Source organism: Schistocerca serialis, chromosome 6, assembly GCF_023864345.2.
Source record: "Schistocerca serialis cubense isolate TAMUIC-IGC-003099 chromosome 6, iqSchSeri2.2, whole genome shotgun sequence".
Taxonomy (NCBI): Eukaryota; Metazoa; Arthropoda; class Insecta; order Orthoptera; family Acrididae; genus Schistocerca; species Schistocerca serialis.
Genome location: NC_064643.1, coordinates 476,460,226 through 476,482,958, shown reverse-complemented (window position 1 = coordinate 476,482,958; position 22,733 = coordinate 476,460,226). Strand labels below are relative to the sequence as shown.

The 22,733-nt window shown below is 41.3% G+C and overlaps 1 protein-coding gene across 1 annotated transcript; it reads right to left on the bottom strand.

Annotated features, from left to right (window-relative positions):
- Positions 1-7,528: 7,528 nt before the first annotated feature.
- LOC126484936 (trypsin delta-like) lies at positions 7,529-22,481 on the bottom strand. The gene is made up of 2 exons (XM_050108537.1): positions 22,309-22,481; positions 7,529-8,132 (listed from the first exon to the last, which is right to left on the bottom strand). Exons 1-2 carry the CDS (start codon positions 22,479-22,481, stop codon positions 7,529-7,531), a joined length of 777 nt encoding a protein of 258 aa, XP_049964494.1.
- Between the last annotated feature and the right edge of the window lie 252 nt (positions 22,482-22,733).

Sequence of the window (22,733 nt, the reverse complement as noted above, 5' to 3'; positions counted from 1 at the left end):
GTTCGAATCCTGCCTCGGGCATGGATGTGTGTGATGTTCTTAGGTTAGTTAGGTTTAAGTAGTTCTAAGTTCTGGGGGACTGATGACCTCAGATGTTAAGTCCCATAGTGCTCAGAGCCATTTGAACCATTTTTTTTTTTTGCATAATGGAGGAAAAAAACCAAAAACTCAAAGAAAGTGAAGAACGGTATAAGTGTATCTCCAACAAGAAGGAAGTTTAAGAACTTTTTATGTAAATAAACTTAGAATCTAACGGGACCACCCAGTGATGAAGATGTAAATAAAGACTGGGAAAAATACAATCTACAGAATTGCAAAGGACGTTTTAGGAAAAAAGAAAGATAATAATTAAAAAAGGGTTTGAGAAAATAGATCGAAGAAGGAAAAACAAGCAGTTGAAGGAAAACGGAAAGTATGCAAAATATATTTACAAAGTAAAACAGATATATCTGAAACAGATATATCCTATGGATTATAAAAGAGCAAAGGAACAATTGTCAAGAAAATAACCAGAAAGGCTCATGCGAAAGAGTGGAGTGGGTTATCAGGTAGACAACTAATTGGATGTAAACTATTTAAGCACATAAAGAAATCAGAAAAAATATAGTGCAAGATCAAAGTTAATAAGTGAACAACATTGGATATAACGTAATAGCTTGTTAAATGTATCGGTATAATATGCAAATTAAATATTTTTTATCTACTCAATAAATGCTGGAAAAATTGCCAAACACTCCTCTGTCTTGTTCAACAGTTATAGTTAAAATGTATTCAAAAGAGGAACTCCTAAAAACTGGGAAAGTTATAGAGGAATTAGTCTCATGAATATAGAATGTAAAATCGGTACTATAATTGTTAAATCCAGGATATCTTCAAATATGGGGCGTCTAGGAAACCTTCTTTTTCGGATCGCTAGACAACATTAAGACAAATAGTATCAATGAGGAAAAGATTACAATATTTAACTTTGTGTTACACAGATGTGTCGCAATCAAAGGGCGACAGACAAAATAAGAAACCTCTTCAGTATAACAATTCTCAAGTCCGTGTTACATAGACGGTACAATCAAGTGACGCTTCCATCCAAGTTCCTAGTCTTCAAGCTGCTGTAGAATTGGGGCGTGACAAGTTGGGCGAGGCGCTCGTCTCCTCAGCACTGCTGTCGCTTTGTCGTCTTGGAGAGGGGTCAGTCAGTGTGCTACTGGCGCCCTCTTCTCACAGCCATCTCTCCTCTATAGTTCCCAACTGGCGTGCGGGCGATTGACTTTACGCCATAAGAATAATAATCAGTAACAGTTTCAAAACTATTGCAGGTTTTCTGAAAGGAGAAGAGCAAAATGGTTTTGGAAAGTGAGATCATGCATGGATAATATCCTACCCTTTAGACAAATGACAGGAAAAAGAAGAGAAAAGAATTTGGAAAAACATCTCGCTGCCATAGATTTTGATAAGTCGTTTGACTGGGTAAACTGAAAATTAGAAAATTAGGGCTATCCACCATTCCTCCATTTTGGTTATAAAGATTCTAGCAAATACATGTGTAGCTTATCACCTACACATGTATTGATGACAAGTTAAATAAATGTACATTGCTTGTGGAAGCAGAGTCTATTCATACGCTCATCCATTTGTTGACCATCAAATAATGATTTAAGTACAAGAGAAGACACAGTTACAGAGCTACATGTGATTTAAATAAGATATGTAAATTTGTATTTTTAAAATACCAGTAAATGAAACGAAAATCATGGCTTTTAGGCGAAAGTATCCAATCAGTTCAAAGATGGTGCTACAAACTAAAATTTTGGAAGAAGTATCGAATTTCAAATATCTTGTCTGTGACATAGATTTATAATGACAAAAGCATGTAGTATAAAGTTAGTAAAATTAACTTCAGGCCGTATGTGGAGCCATCTAAAAACTTTATTTTTAAAGTTAGGTAAGAGACGAAAGTAAATTAGCAATCATTTCAAAGAACGGAGAATATTCGACTTCGCAAGGCAATGTCGGATTATATGACGAGTGGAAACAGAGATAGAGGACGACCCAGGAGAAGACTATGCTGAGGGGACGAGCAAGAATGTCTATTCCATGAGGTGCAGATCAGGAACAAGACAGCGGGTTGTACAGTATTGTCGTTTACGAAGTTTGGCGAGTGACGTCTCTGTTCAAAGCCCAGACTCTTGAAAACGTATAGGGATGGTCCAAGTGCACATTGTAGCTGCATCGTTGGTCCTAATTTGCGCTGCAGTTGCCCTGTATCAGCAGTCGTGTATCGCCTCGTGTGACGATTCAAACGTAAATCCAGATATAACTGTTGTCGAGGAGAAAGATAACGACGATGACACCTTCCACCAACACTGGTAGACACCTGATGCCTTTCGCTCAACATGTGTGGCAGGAAATTCATTCAGTGCAATAACTGTGCTCATTGACAACGCCCTGTTACTTCTCATTACCCACATAAAATTCTCGGAACAACATTCCACAGTTTCATCAAGTAACTTGTCACGGAATCAGTATTTATCTGTTCTGTATGAGGTTGCAACTTAGTCCAAAGTGCAGTGCTTTAATTTTTTGCCATTGTTGTCCTCTATCAGTGTCCATGCAAGCATGATGAGTGTACATTGGGCCTTTGGTGTTTTATTTCCCATTCCGTAAATGATCCTCTTCTAACCTCACATTGTGATAGCTTGTTGAGTACGTATTGGCAGACTTGCAGTCAGATCACTTGATAATAACAAATCCAGTCACTGGCTCTAACTAACTCTGACAGGACGATCTTTTAGCACATGTGCACCATGATGAGTGGCCATGTGCATATCTAGCGCAGTTAAGATTTCAGACACCTCATGAGACGTAACCGTACTCTGTCAGGGTATCGAACTGCTCATAGACCTAACAAAGCTCTTCTTACCGGTCCGTCTGGTGTATCCTTGAAAAGATTGTCGAGCATGTTAATTCAAGGTGCGAGCTAATGACAATGTGGACCTTCGGAATGTGACTTCCATATGGCTATTAGTCACAAGCGTGAGCAGATTCTAACAATGTCCGTGATGGATGTCATGGAAAACTACACGAAAGAAAATGATTGCTTAGAAAGAAGGACTAAATTCACTGTCAGATGCATTTAATTGTACTGATGCAGCAACAAAGCTCAATTTCACGTACCTGCGCGGTTTTCACTACGTAATTGATTTTAAATGTGAAAGGACGTCAGCAGTGAAATTAAGGAATGTACTTTACTGTCGCTTTCAAAAATTAAGGCTATGTGACACACATCTGTTTACAGAAATAAGATCACACAACACACACAAATTGAACCTAAGTTCGATGAATTTTCTCATTTTGAGAAGACAGAAGGAGCGATCTGTTTTACTTACTAAAAGCCAGTATCGCATAAAAAGTTATTTATATAAAACGAGTTTCGATGGACTTTGTGTCATCTTCAGGTCTTAAAGAATATTTTTGTATGAAACATGAAACGAGTTCTTCTGAAGTTTATCTGCATGACAACTTGGCCTGAGGTCCAACTTAAGAAGAACACGTTTCATAACAAGAATATTCTTTAAGACGTCAAGGTTACAGCAAAGCCTGTCGAAATCGGTTGTTTTAAGTAAAGAAATGTTAATGCGATCTTGGCTTTTGAATGTCTTTAGCAGTTGTCTAAGTTATTCAAGGTATACCGTGTTTTCAAATGTTCAATGATCGTGGATCTCCTGAACAACAAAGTGCCATGATGTGCATAGAAATATCTCTTTCGTATCTCAGGTCGAGCGCTGGTGCCGCTCGACACATCTGTATTCGTACAACTGTATAGTAAAGTATGCACAGCATTTGAATGTGAGTCCACAAATTTACGTACAGTAGTGACTTACGAAGGCTGCGCACAGTACTCAAAAATGAGGTACTGCTTTTCAGCGACAGTGGAGTTGTATACACTATTATATTTATTATACACTGGTATACTTATCATATGTTTCAAATTAGTTACGTAAGGTGAAATTTAACAAATCTTTTGTTTTTAAATTTTTTTAATGTATATCTGAAGAAGTTCAGCATCTGAACGAATCCGGTTACACCAATAAGACAAATGCTGCAATGGAATAAAAAAATATTAGATTCATTTTTCAGTTGTTGTGGATCTGTCTCCACTTGACATCACATCAAGATATCATAGCTTGGGAAACACGTGATTGCTGTGTCTACCGATTGTAACAATGCAAGAATGTAGAGAAAGCAACCCAGCGCCAGATACTCTGGAAGAACGCCAGAGTGGAAGCCTTTCCACAAGTGTCTGTTGGAGATGCGGGTGGTCAACAGCAGTGACGTAGGCGCGGCAGAGGGGTTGTAATTAACTCACTCAAAGGCGCACCGTTTGGTGAAGAGCGCCTATCCGTCGCTAGCTCTACCAAAGTCTGCTACTGTAGACTTACCTGTATCAGGGAAACGTCGCGACTACTTTCAAAAGTCTAGAGCCAGCACGTCACAGAGATTTAGCGACCTCACGCTTACTCGAGTAAACCCGTACCGCGTAACAGACAGATCAAAGAGATCTTTCAGGCATACCAGGTCTTGAGAAAAAGTCTTGTGGCAAATACTCAATCTTCTACATTTACATCTTCATCTTTACCACGCAAGCCACCTTGCAGTTTGCAGCGGAGGGTATTCCTGGCACCGCTGTCAGTTGCCATTTTTTGCTGCGCTGTTCGCGATTGCTGAGTCGGAAGAACTAGCGTTGGTAGGTTTCCGTAAGAGCTCTAATTTTTCACAGTGGCGAAGATGGACTAGTGCTCATAGCACATAAGATGTGCACATTAGAGCCCATGTTAACGGACGTTTTCATCCATACTACTACCTCTCAAAATACGGAAAGCAAAAAAGCAAAGAGCTTGTACTAGAAAAAGATTTGGTTCACACGATCGAAGATGAAGAGGTACTCATACCCCTTAAGGTACGCATTTTAGAGCCCACGTTTACTGGACTGTTTTGCTTCGAATAATCGTTCTTGCCATGTCTTTGAATACTGACCACTCCTCCTGGGACACCCCGTATAGTGTGAGACTGTTTGAAACGGGCACTCGCAGAATTTTAACAGGAAATCTCTCCTTGTCTGCCACTGGTGTCTGATGAGCACTTTCGTAACGTTTCTGTGCTTACTAAACGAAAGTGTAACGAAAGGTAAGGCTCTTCGTAGTACCTTTCCTACTTCCTGTATTACATCTGCCTGGTTGTTGTTGTTGTTGTGGTCTTCAGTCCTGAGACTGGTTTGATGCAGCTCTCCATGCTACTCTATCCTGTGCAAGCTTCTTCATCTCCCAGTACCTACTGCAACCTACATCCTTCTGAATCTGCTTAGTGTATTCATCTCTTGGTCTCCCTCTACGATTTTTACCCTCCACGCTGCCCTCCAATGCTAAATTTGTGATCCCTTGATGCCTCAAAACATGTCCTACCAACCGATCCCTTCTTCTAGTCAAGTTGTGCCACAAACTTCTCTTCTCCCCAATCCTATTCAATACCTCCTCATTAGTTACGTGATCTACCCACCTTACCTTCAGCATTCTTCTGTAGCACCACATTTCGAAAGCTTCTATTCTCGTCTTGTCCAAACTAGTTATCGTCCATGTTTCACTTCCATACATGGCTACACTCCATACAAACTCTTTCAGAAACGACTTCCTGACACTTAAATCTATACTCGATGTTAACAAATTTCTCTTCTTGAGAAACGCTTTCCTTGCCATTGCCAGTCTACATTTTATATCCTCTCTACTTCGACCATCATCGGTTATTTTACTCCCTAAATAGCAAAACTCCTTTACTACTTTAAGTGTCTCATTTCCTAATCTAATTCCCTCAGCATCACCCGACTTAATTTGACTACATTCCATTATCCTCGTTTTGCTTTTGTTGATGTTCATCTTATATCCTCCTTTCAAGACACTGTCCATTCCGTTCAACTGCTCTTCCAAGTCCTTTGCTGTCTCTGACAGAATTACAATGTCATCGGCGAACCTCAAAGTTTTTACTTCTTCTCCATGAATTTTAATACCTACTCCGATTTTTTCTTTAGTTTCCTTTACTGCTTGCTCAATATGCAGATTGAATAACATCAGGGAGAGGCTACAACCCTGTCTCACTCCTTTCCCAACCACTGCTTCCCTTTCATGCCCCTCGACTCTTATAACTGCCATCTGGTTTCTGTACAAATTGTAAATAGCCTTTCGCTCCCTGTATTTTACCCCTGCCACCTTCAGAATCTGCCTGGTAAGAAAGCAAAATTCATGAACAGTGTTCAAGAACTGGCCGAACAGTTTCTTTGGTGGATGAATTACATTTCCCCAGCATTGTTCTAATGAATTCCTGCTTTGCTTCTTCTTCCAAAATTGGGTTTATGTGATATTTCTGCTTTAGGTCGCTCCGGTCAATTACTCCCAGACCGCAGTAGTCACTGTTTATAGTGGATTATACATACCGACACGACAATAGGTCTTGCTGCCCATTTATGTGCAGAGTATTTTTTCGTGCCCGTTTATTAACTCTGGGAGTCTCTGCGCTGATCGCCTGAAGCTCGGCCTTCATTCCTCTACGGTTTTCATGTTGTAATTTTCCTATACAAAAGATTCATTCAACACTGCCTAACGGAACTTCTTACCTCATCCTCCAGATTATTGCATATATCGTGAACAATGATGGCTTATAATACTCTCCTGAGGTTTTCACGAAGTTAGTTACATCTGATGATATCGTCTGTTAATATCATACAAAGTTCTGTCGGGTTGTAAGTCCTGAATCCAGTCACGAAGCTGATGCAATATTGAATAAGTTCGTATTTTGTCTACTATTTGAAAGTTGTGAAGTGTATCGAATGCTGTCTGGAAATCAAGGAGCACAATATCAAAATCAGTACTATTGTTTATAACCCTGGGCATCTCATGGATGATAATAGTACGAGGACCATACATCTGTAGACCTGTTCTAGAATTCTACAATAGACTGATGTCAGCGATGCTCGCCAATAATTATGTGTACCTGTCAAACGAAAGTTCGTCGATAAAAGAATGGAGTGCACGTTTCTCATATTGATTTTAACGTTGTAGTGAACTTCAATAAAAGGCTAGTAGAAGAGAAACAAAGCTTGTTCCATAATCAGCGTAAAATTGCACAGGTATTTTAACAAGTCTTGATGCGCCTTCTCTCTTGATTTACTTGATATCTGCCATTTCGATATTCATAGAGAAACCGGTATTATTACCTTCTTCTGTGATGAAAGCGCACGTTCCAACCAGTGAAATTTTAGACATTGTTTGATTATTGTAGGTACTGACCATGTTTTATCAGGCAAGGAACGTGAAAAGAAAGCAGATAATTGATGAAGTGATATTTTTCGTAGTACTGAGTGACCTATGTTTGTGTATAAGAAAAGGATGGTGCAGGGAATGTTTTATTGCTGTGATACTGAGCTGGTTCTGCTTGAGAAAAGTACAATCTGATGGTTTATTAAAAGTGTTTATTTATTGTCTCGTCACACGCCGGTAGCAGACTGGATCCAAGAGCGGAGATTAGCGACGTTGGCGTAGACCCCTGGATAGGCGGCCAGACCGCATCCAGAGCCGAACGACACGATGCCGACCTGCGTGGAGCCTGACACCAGAGGACCGCCGCTGTCTCCCTGGCAGGCGTCCTTGCCTCCGCCCGTGACGCCGGCGCAGATCATGCGGGAGGTGATGCTGCCGTAAGCGGCGTTGCACGTGTTGCGGTCTATGATCTGGACGGTGACGGCCTGCAGGTTCGACGACAATCCGCCGGAGCTCAGCGCCCCAAACCCGGTGACGGTGACGGAGGTTCCCGCCGAGGGCTCTGACGACGTCAGGGAGACGACCTGCACGTTGGAGCCGAAGCTGAATGCGTTGGACACCTGCAGCACGCAGATGTCGTAGTCGACGGTGGCCGAGTTGTAGCTGGAGTGCGACTGCCCGCCCGATACGGAGTGTACGCTGCCGCCGCTGCCCCTGGTCGAGGTGCCGGCTCGCAGTTGGAGGCTGGTCAGCGACACGCCCTCCACGCAGTGGGCCGCCGACAGTGCCCAGTTGCTGCTGATGATGGACGCTCCGCACGGGGAGCCGTTCCTGAGTGACAACAAGCGCCAGTTACTTCTGGTCCCATGTAAGGTACGTTGGGTACTACACTACTGGCCATTAAAATTGCTACACCACAAAGATGACGTGCCACAGACACGAAATTTGATCGACAGGAAGAAGATGCTGTGATATGCAAATGATTAGCTTTTCAGAGCATTCACACAAGGTTGGTGACACCTACAACGTGCTGACATGTGGGACGTTTCCAACCGATTTCTCATACACAAACAGCAGTTGACCGGTTTTGCCTGGTGAAACGTTGTTGTGATGCCTCGTGTTAGGAGGAGAAATGCGTACCATCACGTTTCCGACTTTGATAAAGGTCGGATTGTAGCCTGTCGCGATTGCGGTTTATCGTATCGCGACATTGCTGCTCGCGTTGGTCGAGATCCAATGACTGTTAGCAGAATATGGAGTCGGTGGGTTCAGGAGGGTAATACAGAACGCCATGCTGGATCCCAACGGCCTCGTATTACTAGCAGTCGAGATGACAGGCGTCTTATCCGCATGGCTGTAACGGATCGTGCAGCCACGTCTCGAACCATGAGTCAACAGATGGGGACGTTTGCGGCAGCAGCATGGACTATCAGCTCGTAGACCATGGCTGCGGTTACCCTTGACGCTGCGATGCCTGCGATGGTGTACTCAACGACGAATCTGGGTGCACGAATGGCAAAACGTCATTTTTTTCGGATGAATCCAGGTTCTGTGTACATCACAATGATGGTCGCATCCGTGTTTGGCGACATCGTGGTGAACGCACATTAGAAGCATGTATACTGGCGTATAACCCGGCGTGATGGTATGGGGTGCCATTGGTTACACGTCTCGGTTACTTCTTGTTCGCATTGACGGCTCTTTGAACAATGGAAGTTACATTTCAGATTTGTTACGACCCGTGGCTATATCCTTCATTCGATCCCTGCGAAATCCTACATTTCAGCAGGATAATGCTAGATCGCATGTTGCAGGTCCTGTACGGGCCTTCCTGGATATAGAAAATGTTCGACTGCTGCCCTGGCCAGCACATTCACCAGATCTCTCACCAATTGAAAACTTCTGGTCAATGATGGCCAAGGAACTGGCTCGTCACAATACGCCAGTCACTGCTCTTGATGAATTGTGGTATCGTGTTGAAACTGCATGGGCAGCTGTACCTGTACATGCCATCCAAGCTCTGACTCAATGCCCAGGCGTATCAAGGCCGTTATTACGGCCAGAGGTGGTTGTTCTGGGTACTGATTTCTAAGGATCTATGCACCCAAACTGCGTGAAAATGTCGTCACATGTCTGTTCTATTATAATATATTTGTACAATGAATACCCATTTGTCATCTGCATTTCATCTTGGTGCAGCAATTTTAATGGCCAGTAGTGTATTTGGTTGGTGTGTAAGTTCGTAGTGTTTTCGTTCTGCGTACTGGTGTTTCGGTTGCTGTGGCTTTTTTTATGGATTGTAATTTTTTGTTTGTAATTCACTTTTGAAATTTGAGTTTATATATTGTTATTTTGTAGTCTAGTGAGAATGAGTGGATCCATGTGTAGGGAAGCAGCCTACTCACGCTGTAGTAAATTCACATCAGTTTCCGTTGTGTGCCAGCCAGTCTGCTGTAACTAGCTCTGACGTCATAAATGTTGCGCAATACCTTAAAAATCAAGCAAATGAACTAAAACTTTTCTAGCATGTCAGAAATAATACTAAATTAATGTGTGTTAAATATCAGTTCGATAACTTCAGCCATTTCCGAGATTTGGACGTTTTTCTGGAAAAATCATTGGCGCAACAGAACAGAGCTAGAGACTTCAAAATTTATATTTAGATTCATCTTTCATAATGATTTAATAAAAACAGTACTTTGGATTTCATAAATTAAGACTTTAGTGGAAATTCATGATTTTCTGGTTTTCGTCTCAAAACTGAAGGAAGCAAGATAGATTAAGTAGGCTAGTAAATAAGGCTAGGATGTTTAGATTTAAATAGGTTGGAGGTCCGCTATGATTATGAAGATGTGTAAAGTTTCTTTTTAATACCTATAAAATTATAGCGATAGCGGATCTCAACAGGGCCAGTTCAGAGCTCATCTAGTGCGTGCAGGGCAATTTAATTAATTCTCTCGCCCAAAGTATTTAACTTAGCCACGTCAAAATTTTATTATCAATACTTACCTGCGTGCTGAATGCACGTTTAAATTAAGAGCTTCCGCGGCCATCAGCCAAAGAAGCTATAAATTATTATGTATCTTGAAGTGGTGCGTTACTAGCCCAGCGGCTAGTCGAGAGAGCCGGAAAGATCAGGCGATCCCTCAGCCGTCCGCACCGCGGCTTTATATATAAGAACACTGCGCGAGGAAGCAAGGCCCCAGTTCTCTCCAGACGCTGAATGACACGCCATCTGTGCCGGTAGTCGCGTCGCATCAGTGTATCTGCTACCAACAGCCTCGGGTGCCGTATTAAGTTACTAGAGATACGCGGAACTATGAAAACATTATATGTGAAGTGTTAATTCTGGAATGATTTTGATTATCTAGCTTCAGTTGCGTATTGTCGTATTTTCACGTGCCGTCGCGGGACAGTCATTCTACCAAATATTTAGCGTGGCGTTTGATGAAATATTTTCATCAAATTTTGGCGAGCATTCTTTTTAACATTTGATTCGGACATTTATAGTTGCATCAGCGTATTCGACTCTGAACTGTTCTGTTAGTTAGGTTGTAGGGATACTTGTGGTTTTTATTAGTGAATTTCAGAATATACTCAACTATTTTGGAAAACCGTTTTTGATTAGAAATCCCGGACAATCTCCTAATTCCTCAGAGCTATAAGCTGCAGCTATAAGAACATTCTCAGGTAAAGTGGGCACTAGGATATCTATTTACTGGCTCCAAGTTTTATTAAATCACTTTCTGGGGGTCACGGAGTAAATAGAGAGCCAGTGTTGAGAACGGCAAAAGACAGCAATAACAACATTCTAAAAGCTAGAAACTGATTCAACACGCAAGCGTTTATACAGCAATAGAGCAATTACTTTTTACAAACTTAAACATCCGCCGCCCCACATATGGTGCATCGGCCGGGAAATCAACTAAGTGAAGGTGATTTTTAACTATTCGGATTCGCGAGTGAAATGCGACACGCAACTGAGTATAAAACAGTGAATGTGTTACGTGTGCATGTGGACGACGCAATTGGATTAACAACGCATCTGGATTGACGGAGCTGGCACTGAGTCTAGCGGTGCTGCCGGCATCGCGAGAAGCCAGTCTCGCTGCACCGCAGTCGTCCGCTGGAGCAGCCGGCGCAGAGCCTGCAATTGCGGGCCACGCAAACACACAACAGCCGTCGGAGAGCCGTCTGCAGTTCAACGTGCCACGTCGCATCAGGAATCCTGGTACGCCGCGCCGGCAACGCCATACGTCGTGCAGAAGGAACTAAGTTAAGTGAAAAACTGTTAAAAATTTTACTAACCTGCACTAAAAGACTGTCGGCGATGGAACCGCCAAAAGAAACTGAGGTTAAACTTAAATCAGAACCTATGTCTGTTGAGGGAACTGTAAATCCAGACAACGGTTCGAGTGTAGATATGCAAGAAAGTAATAATGTTAAAGTGAAATATGAAGTATTGTCTCCTGACAGGAGTGTGGGAAGGGGCAATGATTCAATAATAGAGACCCCTGTAGTAAAGCGGAAAGTAGAAATTGTAAATTTATTGGATGATAGTTTCTCTGATGAATTAAAAATGAAACAGTCATCAGAGATGGTAGAATTTAAGAAGGAGCAGTTAGATATGACTAATCAATCAGAAGTTTCATTTAGTTTTGATGACTCTGGTATTGGAGCTAGTTTTTCGTCACCTGAGTGTGATAAAAAGCCAGCTAGTGAGCAAACCAAAGATGCTGGGGCTGTTGATCTAAATGTTATATTACAAGCAATAGCTGCCAGTAATGCAAAAATGTCAGCAAGTAATGCACAAATGACAGCTGAATTAAAATCTGAAATAAGTGAACAGGTCAAAAGCAGTAATGCTGAATTAAAGTCTGAAATAAGTGAACAGGTCAAAAGCAGTAATGCTGAAATGTCAGCCAGTAATGCTAGAATGAACGCTGAATTAAAGTCTGAAATTTTGGCCAGCCAAACAAATTTTAATAAACGATTGGAGGTAATGGACGATACCTTCAAGGCTGGTTGCAATAAGTTGAAAGAGGATCTAGACAGTTTGAATTATAAAATTGATTGCAATCATGAGGATATTAAGAAAAAGGTTGCTCAACAGTTTTCTGAAATGTATAAGACAATAAAATCCGAAGTCGCTGAGGTTCGCAAAGACTTCCAAATGGAAGATGCGAAGCTGGAGCACAAGTTAACAGAAAAGATCGAGGCGGAGTCTGAACTGTGCTCAGATAGATTTAAAGATGTTAATATTAAAGTAAACATATGTCAAGCAGACGTAGATGCAATTAAAACTGATACTACTCATATTGTACAAAGAGTAGATAATGTTGAATTGAGAGTAGAAAATATCAGTACTAACATTGCTAACATTGAGAGTAAAGTAGCTTCAGTAACTTCTGGTAATGGTAGTATACAACAAGTTGTAGCTGCAAACGCCGCTTTTATCGGGTGTCGGCAGTTCTTGCGGTTCGATCCAGATAAAAATATCCACCCGCTAGATTTCTGGAATGATTTTGAAGATGTGATTCCACCAACTTGGTCTGAGCGAGAGAAAATCTCATTTATTAGAAGCCATTTAGCAGGTGACGCCATGCGTTGGTCAGCTGATGTTATGTTAAAGTGTAAAACATTAGCGGAGTTTAAAACAGCTTTCATTAATGAGTATTGGTCTAGCAATAAGCAAAATGAAGTGTTGAGAGAATTTTGGAGTGGGAAACGCTTCAATGCAGGTAAGGAATCTATTAAAGAGTTTGCTAGGTCATGGATTTCGCGTTTGTCACATTTGGCGGAAAAGCTAAAACCAGAAATGATTATACTAGGTCTGGAAGCTAAACTGCCATGGTACTGGCAAACTAGAATTATATCAGCCCCTAGAGACAATCTGGATCGTTTCATTGAATATTTGGAACGTGTAGAACGTGTTGCTGCCAATGAGGAGCAAGCACGTAATAACCATAATGCCAATAATAATAATAGTAATTTTAGGAACGAGCAAAATGGCAATGTAAACATCAGAACAGTAGGTGTTCGTCATCCTAAGAGAGATAGGAATTGGGGAAATAATTATCAGAACCAACAATGGCATCCAAGAGATAATAATTTTGTTCCAAACAGAAATATGCATGTAAACAACAGTACGGAAAGTAAGGCTATGCCAGCTAACTATAATGAAACTAAAGGAAACAGTAGTAGACATAGGCAGGAAAACTAGTTCCCGTCTATGAGGACACTGGCGCTCACCAGGCGGTTACTTTTCCTAAGCCAGTAGTTAAGGGAATTGGTAAGACAGATCAGAATACTCAAACTGAACAGATGGATGAAATGTTGGTAGCACCTAAGGATACAACAGAAATATTAGATCACTCACAGTATTTGATAGATACCGTGTTAGAGACGCTTTCTAAGTGGGAAGAGAAAGAGAAGGCGCAGCAGTGTAACAGTAGGGATGAGCTACAAAATACTGAATTGACAGGTGAAGAAGCAGAAGAAATTCATGCTTATATTTATGATGAGGATGATGTGCTCTTATCTAAAGTGCCTGTGCAGGATGTTGATAATGTACTAATAGATTTAGGACAGGAGATAAGTGGGAATGTAGAGGGTAGGCTGTTTGGGGTCGATGAACCCAGTAGCTGTGACCAGTTGTCACTTGAGAAGGAAACCGACGATAATGGTGAAAGTGGTTTAGCTGTAACTAATGTTATGCCCGGTCTGGAGGCGCAGAATCGCTCAGACTACAGTAATTTGGGTCATGTTCAGCAAACTAAATGTAATGAAGTCGTGCGGTGTTTCGATTTAAAATTAATAGACCGACTGGAAAAGGCAGCTGAAAATGTAATTCAGGAAACCCCTACACACTGTGACCTAAATGTAATGAAGACAGATGTCGATCACTTTAGTTGGAGACAAATCCAAAAGGAACTACTAGATGAATGTGAGGAACCACCTGTACAACCTAGAATAAGCCACCCTATAATAATAGTGAATATGTTGGGTATCAATGTACGTTGTCTCTTAGACAGTGGAAGTGAGGTGAGTGCAATATCTCAGTCCTTCTTTGATGCATTACCTGGTAAAGACAAACTTACTGTAATGAGGGTATCAGGACTAAGAATAATTGGTGCTACTGGCAAGGTGTCAAAAACGGTAAAGCACGAAGCTTTACTACCCTTTAACATTAATGGTAATTTAATTGATCATCCATGTTTAATTGTAAATAATCTCAGTATTGAGGTTTTAATTGGCATAGATTTCTTGTCAAAATATCAGAGTGTTGTTGACTTTGAAAGAAGCCAGTTAAAAATGGTCTTGCCAATAACCGGAGTAATTATAGTACCTTTTAGTGATAAACATGTAGTAACTGATCATGAAACTTGGGAGCTGCCTATACGAGTTCTGAAAAATAGGAGGTATTGGGACGAAGGTGTTACTCTTAATAACAATAAGCTGAATACAGAAGAAGAAGAAGAAGCAATTATTTTAGACAAAATAGAAACTAAATTGCAGGAAATCGGTAGGATTTCAGGCAATCAAAAGGAAGAACTGAGACAGGTTCTAAAAAGGCATCATAAAGTATTTTCAGATCGACCTGGCAGATTCATAGGTAGCCACTGAATGCTGTAGGGAGGAGGTTGTTCTGTAACCTCTACACAGTGTGGCAGCTGTGCAGTCCCAGCTGTGTGAGATCTTCTTTCCCTTTCAGGTCTCACTCATTCTTCCTCTTTCCTGTCCTCAAAAATTTCGACCTTTTCTTTCCAAATACTAAAATTTTCCGTTATGACTATCAATACAGCATTATGCTAATGAAGGCTGTAGGGAGGAGGTTGTTCTGTAACCTCTACACAGTGTGGCAGCTGTGCAGTCCCAGCTGTGTGAGATCTTCTTTCCATTTCAGGTCTCACTCACTCTTCATCTTTTCTATCCACCTAAAATTTCTAACTCTTCTTTACAGCATTAAACTAATGAATGCTGTAGGGAGGAGGTTGTTCTGTAACCTCTACACAGTGTGGCAGCTGTGCAGTCCCAGCTGTGTGAGATCTTCTTTCCCTTTCAGGTCTCACTCACTCTTCATCTTTCCTATCTACAAAAATTTCGACATCTACTTTCCAACATTAAATTTTCCGGTATGATTATCAGTACAGCGTTAAACCAATGAATGCTGTAGGGAGGAGGTTGTTCTGTAACCTCTACACAGTGTGGCAGCTGTGCAGTCCCAGCTGTGTGAGATCTTCTTTCCCTTTCAGGTCTCACTCATTCTTCCTCTTTCCTATCCACAAAAATTTCGACCTCTTCTTTCCAGACATGAAAATTTTCTGTCATGGCTATCAAGCCATGAGTTATGTAACCATTCTATCTACCGATTAGTGACGAAAAATACCTAATGTGACAAACCTAATAGTGACAAACAATAGAGAAGTATGACGTAATTAAGATACAAATGTATTTGAGTAACAATTATGTATAGTACCCTGGTAATATAGTAACTACAAAGTGTTGTTTTATTGGAAATGGTCCACCAAGAGTAATTTAAAAAGATATATGAATTCATGTACAAGCAGGATCTGAAGTGGTAGTGAAACCTAGTGTATGCATTAGAGCTAACTAAGAAATAGTAAAAGAGATTGCTTAGTGTTAGGAAAAATATGCAGATAAGTTGTAAGATTAAACTCACCTGGTGTAGCAGGGAAAAGCAGTGTGATGGAATTGGGCAGTATTTGTGGTTGAGACGTGAAGGACACGTCCCTGAAGTATTTATAAGGTTGGAGCTGGCCATTATTTTAGTGTAGTGTGTGACAGGATACACCTACACGTATTGAGGTTATGAGTTGGAGGCGTGAATGCGACCATAGGTACCCTTATGTTAGATGAGACGGAGCAGCTCATGGTGTCCTATAGGTTTAAGGAATTTAGCATTACGTTCGTCCATAATTATTTGATGCAGTTTAGTGGTAGGTCCGAGAGAGACTACATGAGGTTTCAGCGTCCGATCGAGTGGAAATGGATTGCCACGTGAGCAAACTGATCAGCTGCAATACACTAAAGATATGAAATAAATGTGCTATCCTATGCTTTAAATTTAAATGGAGTGAGTATTACCTAAGTTCATACACTAGCAAAGTAAGTAAGTACATAATGACAGACGTAAAACATTATTTTAGCTCCGCATAAATACACTTCTAAGTAAGTAAGTACATAATTGCAGATGTGGAACTGACAACAGTAGAGGACCAATAAGTCGATTTTGAAGTCAACTAAACGTAGTGTGTTTTGAACACTCGCAATTATACTGTTACCAAAAGTTACTCACATGTACAAAGAAGCTGAGAAAACAACCACTAATCATACTCATACTATCTCTAAGAATAAGGTAATCAGAGATGAGTCAGTTAAGTAAATAAGATGCAGATTTGTCAGGAATGTACCGAGCATTGGTTCAGTGTTCCGGCCCAGAAATAATAAATTTAGATTAAATATGATTTATGATTATATGCCTTAGGAGCATAAATTTTCTCTAATACGTGACTAACGGCGTTTTGAGCCATTTGTTTAACGATTTTATGACAATTAAGTAACCGTGAGAGAAAAATTAAAAAGGTTCTGTTAACTTTGTTCCAGCAAAATATTGGAAGATAAAATGTATATATCCCCATTTCTTTGTGACCCACCCTTAGATATTAAGTGAACAGAGTCTGAGGCACTCTTTTTGTTTGTTCTACAGGACAAACCAGATAATGGCAGCCTGGTAGCTGCGTGAAAGCGTGGAGTGACTTGGACACAACTCACAGTGACCCCTCCCCTTTCCCCCATGTAATTTAGAGAGAACGTGAAGGACGCACACCATAGCAACTTCCCCTCCTCTACCCTTGTGAATGGAAGTGTAGGACGCCAGCCAAAGCGGCTACAACCACGTGTGTAAAAATTATTTGTGAACTTTTTCTTTCAGGTTTAGAAAAGACTGCTAAGAAATAATCATCTGTTTATGTGTCATGTTATTTTCTTTGAATTTGTGTATGTACAAATGTATTTAATGGATCTAAGATAATTTTTCAATTTGTATGTGTTTATTTGTCTAAGGCAATATGTATGCCAAAATATTTCATGACTTTGCTGTAAAAATTTGAGTAATGACATTGTTTAAAAGGCAGTGAACATGCCTACAATTTAAATAATTAATGTAGGTAATCAGTTTTCTTTAACGTTTCTACAGGTTTATATTTCAATTTTGATGTTTCATAGGAAGTTAAACTGTACTCTTGCTTCCCTTTTTGTAATTAAATTTTTTTTTCATTCATTAACATTCATAAACAAAAAAAAAATTAAGTAGAGGGTGATGTAGGGAAGCAGCCTACTCACGCTGTAGTAAATTCACATCAGTTTCCGTTGTGTGCCAGCCAGTCTGCTGTAACTAGCTCTGACGTCATAAATGTTGCGCAATACCTTAAAAATCAAGCAAATGAACTAAAACTTTTCTAGCATGTCAGAAATAATACTAAATTAATGTGTGTTAAATATCAGTTCGATAACTTCAGCCATTTCCGAGATTTGGACGTTTTTCTGGAAAAATCATTGGCGCAACAGAACAGAGCTAGAGACTTCAAAATTTATATTTAGATTCATCTTTCATAATGATTTAATAAAAACAGTACTTTGGATTTCATAAATTAAGACTTTAGTGGAAATTCATGATTTTCTGGTTTTCGTCTCAAAACTGAAGGAAGCAAGATAGATTAAGTAGGCTAGTAAATAAGGCTAGGATGTTTAGATTTAAATAGGTTGGAGGTCCGCTATGATTATGAAGATGTGTAAAGTTTCTTTTTAATACCTATAAAATTATAGCGATAGCGGATCTCAACAGGGCCAGTTCAGAGCTCATCTAGTGCGTGCAGGGCAATTTAATTAATTCTCTCGCCCAAAGTATTTAACTTAGCCACGTCAAAATTTTATTATCAATACTTACCTGCGTGCTGAATGCACGTTTAAATTAAGAGCTTCCGCGGCCATCAGCCAAAGAAGCTATAAATTATTATGTATCTTGAAGTGGTGCGTTACTAGCCCAGCGGCTAGTCGAGAGAGCCGGAAAGATCAGGCGATCCCTCAGCCGTCCGCACCGCGGCTTTATATATAAGAACACTGCGCGAGGAAGCAAGGCCCCAGTTCTCTCCAGACGCTGAATGACACGCCATCTGTGCCGGTAGTCGCGTCGCATCAGTGTATCTGCTACCAACAGCCTCGGGTGCCGTATTAAGTTACTAGAGATACGCGGAACTATGAAAACATTATATGTGAAGTGTTAATTCTGGAATGATTTTGATTATCTAGCTTCAGTTGCGTATTGTCGTATTTTCACGTGCCGTCGCGGGACAGTCATTCTACCAAATATTTAGCGTGGCGTTTGATGAAATATTTTCATCAAATTTTGGCGAGCATTCTTTTTAACATTTGATTCGGACATTTATAGTTGCATCAGCGTATTCGACTCTGAACTGTTCTGTTAGTTAGGTTGTAGGGATACTTGTGGTTTTTATTAGTGAATTTCAGAATATACTCAACTATTTTGGAAAACCGTTTTTGATTAGAAATCCCGGACAATCTCCTAATTCCTCAGAGCTATAAGCTGCAGCTATAAGAACATTCTCAGGTAAAGTGGGCACTAGGATATCTATTTACTGGCTCCAAGTTTTATTAAATCACTTTCTGGGGGTCACGGAGTAAATAGAGAGCCAGTGTTGAGAACGGCAAAAGACAGCAATAACAACATTCTAAAAGCTAGAAACTGATTCAACACGCAAGCGTTTATACAGCAATAGAGCAATTACTTTTTACAAACTTAAACATCCGCCGCCCCACACATGGACCCTAGGAAATGATGTGCTACATGAAGAAATCGGAGCATCACCGATATGATCTTCTGTCTAATTTTAATAGAGGGCTGATAGCCGAGGAGTCAGGCAGAAATATTTGCGCCATTAATGAGGATAACGCCATTGGACAGAGCACATCAAAAGAATGGTTATTTCTTTTTAAGAAGGATCGTTCGAAATGACATTCAGGGTTTGATGAAGACTGTTCAAACGCATTAATCCACAATGATACACGTCACTGTGTAAGGTGGCAACTAGAATGAATGTTAATGTCACCCCTTACAGGAGATTTTATACGTCGTAACGAGTAGATTGATATATCACATGACATACTTCAGTGATAGTGAGTAGATTTACCTATCAAAATGTACTGTGTGTAATGCAAAAAGGTATGACACTAGATTCGACAATATTAACACACCGAACCCACGTTCTACATGTCAATGAGCAAAAACGTGAAAAAATCTGCCGGCCTGGGTGGCCGAGCGGTTCTAGGCACTACAGTCTGGAACCGCGCGACCGCTACGGTCGCAGGTTTCAATCCTGCCTCGGGCATGGATGTGTGTGATGTCCTTAGGTTAGTTAGGTTTAAGTAGTTCTAAGTTCTAGGGGACTGATGACCTCAGAAGTTAAGTCCCATAGAGCCATTTGAACCTTTTTTTTTTTTTAAAGTCTGCTGGAAGGTACGCTTGAGTATGGGACGTTCTCAGGTTGCGCAGCCATGGCCCGCATACAAAGAAAGGCTTTTAACAGGGGTGACCTGTGGCGAGGGAGACAGCGAACTCACCAGGCAATACATCGAAGGGTGCAGCTGATGGCCCAGAACTGCCTCTGACAGAGAAATTCTTTAGAAAATTGAGTTGGAAAATTGCCAGATGGATACAAACAAACCTGAGATGCAGTTAAAAGAAAGTAGCATCTACTGATCACGTGAAAGATCCATGGTGCTCTCGTGATTTACATGTGTAACTTTCAGGCGTCAGGAGCGGGAACAGAATATCCAGTTGGCTGCCATAATCTCGGAAGGACTAGAAGTGGCTAGACTATGGCGCAGTTTGAAGGTACACCATTCGCGATTGGCCAGGGTAGTTTCCACGAGATGAAAGGAACGCTCCCATTGGCTTTAGAAGGCCGTGTTGCGAAGCACGAAAGGACACAGCTCCTGTGGGGGTGGGGGGAGAGAGATTTTAATACGAAAGACAGAATACCGAAAACTTCGAGAACTCTCCTCTGAACCAGCGTCAAGCGTAGAACAGGACGCATGACGCCCTGCATGGCGCCAAAAGAGGAATATTATGTAAACACTGCGTTCACTTTGGCTGAAATTCAACTAGAAATCAGCTGAAGAGCCGTTGAACTCCAGTAGTGGAGAATGAAACAGCTACGTAGTTAATTGTCCTTGCGAGAACTGAGAAGACGTTGAAGTATACATACTGCTCCATCTATGGGCGTGTATATCGCCATATATTCCAGACTAGGGATGAGTGCATGTTTTCTCGCCTAACGAGAAACATAGGGCTGTTTCAGCTGTCAAAATCAGTCAAGATTTTTATTAGCTTTTTATAGGATTTTCAGAGGTCAAGAGAAGCCATGCAGCTGACAACACATCTCAACTAAAGGTAAATGCCGCTGGCAGAGGCGTAAAATTATTGGATCACAAGATTGCGTCCACTGTGAACACGAGCAACCTTGACTAATCTTCTGCATTTCTTGTCACAAAAACCAACCATCCTCTGTAGACGTGATTGTCGTCCTAAATAGTACCGAACTTAGAACCGAAATCGGATGATTTGACGTAATATTGGCTAACTCAGACATTGCTTCACTGTCTAGATGTAAGAACAAACTCGTGGAGAACCTTCTATTTAAATTTGATGTTGTTGTGTTCAGTGATATTTCTGCGAATCAGGACGTAATACGTTATCTTGACGGTTGTCCTGAAATTGTCATGTCACAGTCTATGGAAACCAGTGTGCTTCATTGACAACAATACAGAAAATAAACCAGTCTTGTACAGCCAAACACCGATGTGCTGTGTCATAGAGTAAGGGTCCGCTTCTACCCCCAGTAATTTATTCTAGTGACGCTAACGCACTCAAAGGGTGTTTTTGCTGATGTCTGACGAATGTAAAAAAGAGTGGAGTGTCAGAACTCTACTCGTGAATTGCGGTCATTCCACCTTCGTACGAGATTTTCATGCAATGGGGAGGGTTCGGAAATCGGGTATATGAATACCGCATGCTCTAAACCAAGATCACAAAAATCAACAGACGGCCATACATTCATCTCTGCTTGCTTGTGAACAACACGACCATTCGTATCCTGTGTCGTTACTGGTGACGAGAAATGGCGTCTTTATACTAACAAAGTTAAAATAAATCTGTGCTAATCGACTGCATCTGTTTTCAATCAAGTAGTTGAAATACCAAGTCACTTTCTTAATTAATTTTATGTGCAACATTTGCATCTGTGTTGAATAGCTGAATATAACATCAATGTGCACCCCTTTTTAATTAAAAGGGATCAATTCTGAACCAATTAATGTCAACACTGCCACCGCAGTTCAATCAGGAGTCACAGGGCCTTATTACTTTTTTTGCGTTATCCGACAATGCAGCAGTTTTGCACTCTCTGTTGATCTGTTAGTCAGTTACCTGGGGTGAACACACACCAAAAGCAGATAAGTGACGAGTGGGGTGTTATAAAATTTAAGCATTTCTTCCCTCGCTCCACAAGCGAATAGAACAGGAAGGAGCGCTAATATATGGTATCCTGACAAATGCCCTCGTCTTGTACATATCGATGTATGGCGGCGGAGTAGCCGCATAAACGATGCAGTCCACTCAACAAGGGCATGACTAGAGTAATCTTGGATAAGCCAATCACTCAAGTTTCAGGACAGCCGGCGATTGTCGCTACTCGAAACACAACCTAGGCTGATATCCTCGTGTGCCTATGATCGCAGCAATCAGCGGGGTGTGCACCAACACCTCAGAGTAACTGTGCCACCAGGAAGTGATGGGGTTGTTTCATCGTTGCCTGACAGTGCCGGCTATGTGCTAACAGTGAGCGTAAACATAGCCTAATAAACGTGCGCAATAGGTGACAGAACTTCAGAAACTCGTAATGCTTACGCCTTGAAGTAGAGCTGCCAGGGATACTGCGAGATGCTGGCCGCAGACCCGCCCACGATCCTGCCCGAGAGGCGAGGCCGCCACAGCTTGGGGACCTTCCTGGGACGGACAAGGCCGGCGTGGCAGAACGCCACAGCCAGCACCAGCAGCAGCAGGCAGCTACACTTCTGCATATCGGGAGCGGCGCGGCTGCACGCCAGGAGGTGTCTCACACAGCTTATAAAGCCACGCCCTCCAAGGTCATCCGGCCACTTGCCGTTATCTCTCACTTCAGACAGCTAAAAGCTTTCTGTCTGGCCGTCTTATTGTGTCATAGCTTCTAACGATGTTGAAACTTTTGCAAGAGGAACGTAACGTTAGCGACAGCCCCAGGCGGTGCACAAGTCCCGCCCAATCACCCCTCTCCATACCAATCCATATCCTAA

What these genes read in the sequence shown, in the direction of transcription:
- LOC126484936 (XM_050108537.1), bottom strand. Translation starts at nt 22,481, where the DNA reads ATGCAGAAGTGTAGCTGCCTGCTGCTGCTGGTGCTGGCTGTGGCGTTC. An exon ending in TGGCAGCTCTACTTCAAGGC is followed by an intron (nt 8,133 to 22,308) that starts GTAAGCATTACG and finishes GTTGTCACTCAG; the next exon opens with GAACGGCTCCCCGTGCGGAG.